The sequence below is a fragment of the Quercus robur genome, chromosome 5 (assembly GCF_932294415.1).
Source record: "Quercus robur chromosome 5, dhQueRobu3.1, whole genome shotgun sequence".
Lineage (NCBI taxonomy): Eukaryota > Viridiplantae > Streptophyta > Magnoliopsida > Fagales > Fagaceae > Quercus > Quercus robur.
Genome location: NC_065538.1, coordinates 52,808,915 through 52,814,957, shown reverse-complemented (window position 1 = coordinate 52,814,957; position 6,043 = coordinate 52,808,915). Strand labels below are relative to the sequence as shown.

The 6,043-nt window shown below is 34.4% G+C and overlaps 1 protein-coding gene across 1 annotated transcript; it reads right to left on the bottom strand.

The window, feature by feature from the left end:
* Nucleotides 1-3,065: 3,065 nt before the first annotated feature.
* Nucleotides 3,066-5,748, bottom strand: LOC126726317 (aquaporin NIP1-2-like). The gene is made up of 5 exons (XM_050431551.1): nt 5,475-5,748; nt 4,821-5,045; nt 4,257-4,454; nt 3,729-3,790; nt 3,066-3,435 (listed from the first exon to the last, which is right to left on the bottom strand). The coding sequence occupies exons 1-5, from the start codon at nt 5,601-5,603 to the stop codon at nt 3,216-3,218; spliced, it is 834 nt and encodes a 277-aa protein (XP_050287508.1). The 5' UTR covers nt 5,604-5,748; the 3' UTR covers nt 3,066-3,215.
* Between the last annotated feature and the right edge of the window lie 295 nt (nt 5,749-6,043).

The following is a 6,043-nucleotide window of genomic DNA, read 5'->3' as shown; positions in this document are numbered from 1 at the left end:
TCTAGACCAAAAAAGGACTCAGAAAATGATAAACAAGTCAAAAGAGATATTTTCCTAAAAAAGGGAGATAAACTAATACTTGAAACAAACGCTTCTAACAAAAGTGAAGGATGTATTAGAAAAATATTTGTCTAGACGAATAAATGACTAGAAATGATAAACAAATCAAAAGAGATATAGATGATTTATTAGAAGTTTATTTTCCTAAAAAATGAAATAAACTAATACTTGAAACAAATGCTTCTGACAAAGAGTGAAGGATGTAATAGAAAAGTATTTGTAAGAATATAAGGATCACTCTAATTATAAGACCCAAAGAGGAATTAGATCGATAACATATCTTATTCCTGAAAGACTTCAAAAAGAAGAATTAATTTGTGAATATAATTCTTGAGAAATTCTACTAGCCTACTAACACCCAAGCATATATTTGGAAACCCTCATAATAATAAAAATTACAACTTAATCATTTTTAAGCTAAAACTAACAATTAGTCCAATGTAAGTGATTAACCAAATTTTATATTGCTAGCTAACACATATGAGAACTAAAACGTATAGGAAGGAATATGGAAATGCGGAAAAGAAACCTAATTGAAGCTAAACACCAAGAAGTATTTAGGAAGAGGAAACCTCGAGCACTCGAAAAACCTCACCCTGACCACATTGTTAGGAAAATCTCCACTATATGAATAGTTACAGTACAAGTAAGACTATGAACACTCCAAAACTATACCCCCTATGTACTTAGTTTAGTCAAGCTCCAGCTAGAATCCAATTTCATAAAGCCTTTTCTACAACTAGTTGACTAGAGACATTAATGTTGAGTTTAGATATCATCTTTAACTGAGAAAGTATTAAGTGACTCATTGATTATAATTAATTTCCCAAATAAAAGATGATGAGATATTAGAATAAGAAATTAAGAAGTCCTCCTTTCATAATCAAATTTGGAATTTGAAACCAAGTTATTATGTTGGAAGGAGATCAGTTGATCAGATAATAAATTCATATCGTCTATTCCAAATAGGTTGAGTTATTGATGCTAAAAGATCTCTTTTGTGATTTAACTGTAAGTTTAGATTTGAAATGAAATTTGGGAGGAATAAATGATGATGTACCTTATAGCATATTTGCTCAATGATCATGGAATTTTCAAATAAACGACTTGTAGCAAATGGTGTCCTGTTGGTGTCACCAAGGACTTTTATTTCTAAGATGACATGTAGCTGGGGAAATGCTGTAATTTTAAGATTGAGACTAACCAAATTAATAATGAGTTTTTAATAAAAATATCCAAAATACACTATTGGTCCTAGTATAAAGTATAAACTAGAAATGGAGAGAATTGTATTTTACTACAAGCTGAGAGTCAAGTGAGTTAATAGAATCGGGGGCTTTTTTATTTATAAATATTATTATTACAATAATTTTGGGTAGTACTTAGGAGATTACAATCCAGATTCTTGTCCTAATAATTTAAGGCTTTTCTTGTAGCCACGTTATCATGCGGTGCTTGATGGAGAGGAGGAAAAAAATAGTTACGTTGACTATTTCTTGGACCCAGATGTATCAATTTAAGCAACATTTGAAAAGATCTTTTTCTTTTTGAGAAACCTATTTGAAAAGATCTTTAATCCAAGTATAAACAATGGATGTGACAAATAACTATAGGTACTAGGATCATGATTGATAAGCGTAATCTTGTGGTTTTGTTAAAGTTGTCTAGGTTAGGTGGAAGCGACGGTCCTAATAAACTCGTCAGCCTCGCTTGTACGTCCACGGCTTAATAACAGTGAAAGTCGATAGTTCCACCCCAAAGCTGACGGCTGCACCCTGAAGACAGCAAACATTGAATGCGACGACTAGAATATATTGACAGGATACAAAGTTGACGAGGGTAAGCTAAAGAGGATAAGCAAGCTTTCGACAAGGCTGACATGGCTTGGCCCCCACGCATAAGCATATAAAGAAATATCTTGTGCCTCATTCAAGAGAGTCCTATAGGAAAAGATCCAGTGAGATATGCAAACTAAAGAAGATTTCTCCCACAAGGAAAGAACTTCTAAGTCAAGAAACGAATACCAAACCCCATACTACTATAAAAGCCCCAAGACCTTCACAAACTAAGATACGCATAATTTTACACCAGTTCTGGCACTCTAGAGTTGCGAAAGTTCTCTAACTTAACCTTCGGAGGGTCTTTGACCAGTACCACACCAGTACTCTCCTAGGGTTTTCTTTGTTCTTGTTTCGCAGGTATTGTCTTGATCATGCGAAAACCGTGTGACTCACCAGTGATTTTCAGCATCATCAATGATAGAGTCATTAGCAAGAGTTTTTATGAACCGATGCATTATTGATTACCTTGTGCATTTTAAGAATAGGATCCATTAGCTTAAATATGAAAAGTTCTCAAACACTGCCATGGTTTAAATATTTTAATGATAGCAAATTGGCAATTTAATTTTGTCACTAAAATATGAAATATGTTTGATTTTAGTTAAATTATAAAACGTTTTAATTTCATCATTTGAGTTTTAAAACTAGAACAATTTAATTCCTCTGTCTATTTTCTATCCGGTATTTGTTAACTAGATGAACGATATGTGGAGTGGATTGCTGATAGAATACGTTTTTTGGTGACAATAGCACTGATAAAATTGCATTTTTTTTTTTTCTCCTTAAAATATGTGTCGGTTTGATTTTTGCTTCATTGAATATTGGGTCAATTTAATTTTGGTTGCTTAGATTAGATTTTTAAAATTTTGAGAAAAGTATCAAACAGTCTACTTTATCATTGAGGAACCAAAATCAAACATGCCCAACTATTATTATTATTATTTTTAGATTCAAACATACCCTTTTAGCTATGTCCTTATCCATTTGAACTGCTTAACATACATGCACAGAGCTGATCCTCGTGTCATGTATCCTCACTTTCCTCCTCTCCATCCAGCCCTCCCACAACGTTAATAATGCGCAATACCAATCCCTTTTTCTCTCTTTCCAAGTCATTAAGCTAGTAATTCACATGACACTGATGACACCATTAACAACGAGAAAGAAAGCAAAAAAGAAAAGCTGACTTTTCGCTATAGTTATATCCCTAAAGGGATTACTTTTGAGAATAGACAAACATGTAAGTTCCTCCCTATACTTTTAAGCCTAATAATACATATGCTACGTAGTAGTGATAAAGATAGACTTTTGAAATCAGATGGTGTTGTTGTTTTTTGACTCCTTTAGGAAAGAGCCACTTGTGGTGATCTCTCGCACTGGCTTGTCGGTGTACCTGATGACATTATAGACCCACGCACCGGAGATAGCCCCAAGAATGGGTGCTACCATGTATATCCATATCCCCCTGTATTCACTGTGTACAATTGCAGGCCCTAAGCTTCTTGCTGGATTCATTGATGCTCCTGTAATTGGCCTGTCAAATAGCATATATAGGATGATCCCAATTTCATTATGTTAGCATACCAAATATGAAGATATTTGTTCATGTAAATTGTACACAATTGTATACATTTGCATGAACAGCCTACAATATTGTACAGATTTGTTTAGTTTATAATGTTAGTGTACATGAACAATGTAAAAACAAAATTTTGCATATGAAAAACAAGGAAAAAGTGTGCACTTAACTGGCGATAATGCCTAATGTGAACATAATTATTTTTTATGATAAGGTTCAATCAGATTAATTGGATTATAAGTTATTACCCTGAAAACATGACGTTAAGTAGGATCGTTGACCCAACAGCAAGGCCAGCAAGCTCTCCAATCTGCATTAACAAAAAAAAAAAAAAAAAAAAAGTAATTTTCAATGGTGTATAAAGAAATCATAACTGATTGTGTACACAGATAAGCTTTAAAGTTATTTTAGTATTACAAGTTTGAAACTAAAGCACGTGGAAGTAGTATAATAGGCAGTTTACTTGATAGAATAAAATTCTTGACGCTACAGGCCAACGAGTTAGAAAAATTAGTGAATAATTTTTGCTCTAAACCACTAGTTTTAGTTACATTACTTTTTTAAACGAGTCAGGAGACATGTTTAAATATTACATACACATAAATAATCTTATAAATTGATTTATTTGGATGTAAACTTTGTCCAAAAACTAATTAACCAACCACAGTTGCTAATTGCTAATCATAAATTGTCTCTTCCAAAAAAAAAAAAAAAATCATAAATTGTTTGGTAACTCTATATCAAAATTGGAGCAATATAAAGGGATAAGAACTAACAGCTCTGTTATCAGTGGCAACACCGGATATGACAAACATGAGGAAGAATGTGATTATGAACTCAATCACAAAAGACTGCATGTTTGACCCAGCCGGCAGTGTTCCTGCAAAGTGGTTATGCTGCCCTTGGAAGAGCAACCTAAGAGTTCCACTTGCAAGTGTTGATCCAAGGACTTGAGCTGCTATATAAGCAGGCACCTACAAGATAAAAATTTAACAGGAAAAAAAGGGGATCAGATCAGAGAGAGAAATCTGATTTACATAGCCATCACTTTGATCTTAATTAAACAACAGGGTAGTAAATTAGATCAACAGATCAGTTGAGTATAGCATGGTTTGTAGAACATTATGTTAAAATACAAGCATTAAGAGTTTTAAGACTGAAAATTTACCAAAATTGAACTAGATTTTTTTTTTTTGTAAAGATGTGAAATTTTGTTTCTTCATGATCATTTCTTGCAGTAATGATGTGTACTTTTAGCGACGACCGAAACCGAAAAGACTTTTCGGTCGTCGCTAAATACCAAAATTCTTGGAGAGGAGACTATGGTTGGTGTAGTTTACCTGCTTGGCTGGAAATCTTTTGCAAGTGGCAAAAGCAATAGTGACTGCTGGGTTAAAATGAGCACCAGAGATGTGGCCAACAGAGTAAATCAGAACCGTCACGGCCAGTCCCCAAACTATTGCAATTCCTGGCATAGTCACAACCTTGTCCTTGTCCAAATTCACCACCACCGCAGCACAGCCCACAAATATCAAGAAGTATGTACCCACCGCCTCTGCAATCAACTGCCATCAACAAAAATTTCCGTGTTAAATTCTCTTCTCAAGATTTGTACTTGGTAGAAGAAGTTGCCTTAATTAGACAGAACAAAAAAAAACACATATAGAATATGTTTTTTTGAGGACAATTGGCATATAAGATTTACCACCGGGCCTTGTAACCTAGTGGTGCCCGGTTTCGTATGTAAGCGTTAGCTCAAGGGTTCTATCCCCGCAATTACCCAGCAAAAAAAAATTTTGGCATATGAGATTTGTTTATCTATATGATATCAAATAGATGAAAGAAGTAAAAGAAACCAACTATGCTGTCTTTCATTTATCACAGAGAAATTAATTACAACATAGTTGTCGGTGAGAATGAGCATGAATTTTTTTTCAAATGGGTTCAAAGGAAAGGCAAATATTAGTACTTGGAAGCAGATGAGGAGTACTCACCTTCTGCATGAAAGGTATAGAGACACGGAAGCCAGATTCACGGCTGGGTTTGAAGGCATAGGTTGGAGTTTCATGATTAACATTCAAAGCAACAGCATCGTTGCCATTGGTTCCTGAATTCTCAGCCATCACTCTTGAGTTTTGACACAAAAAGAAGCTATGAGAGCAAAGGATCAGGGTAGGAGAGAATAATACTCAGCTTTGGCTCTCACAATTTCGGAATGGACGAACTCAACTGCACAACTGCAATTTATTATGGTTACCAAATGTCCAAAAAGGACTTGGGGAGTGAAAGAGATGTGGACTTTTTCCAATAAAGAAATATGTATTGACGAATGCCCTTTCTTGCTATTAAAATATCGTATAAAAAAATTCATAGGAGATATCGTTGAAAATTATGATGTTTAGAAGTTGACAAGAGAGCACAGCAGTAAAGGCTTATTCAACTACCCACCGCAAAGACTGGGGTAATTGAATGTCATCTCTGATAGTCTGTACACTACTAATTGGACCCTTCCCCCCTTTTTTGCTTACGATGACCCATAAGCTAAATGTTTAGTAGGTAGGCA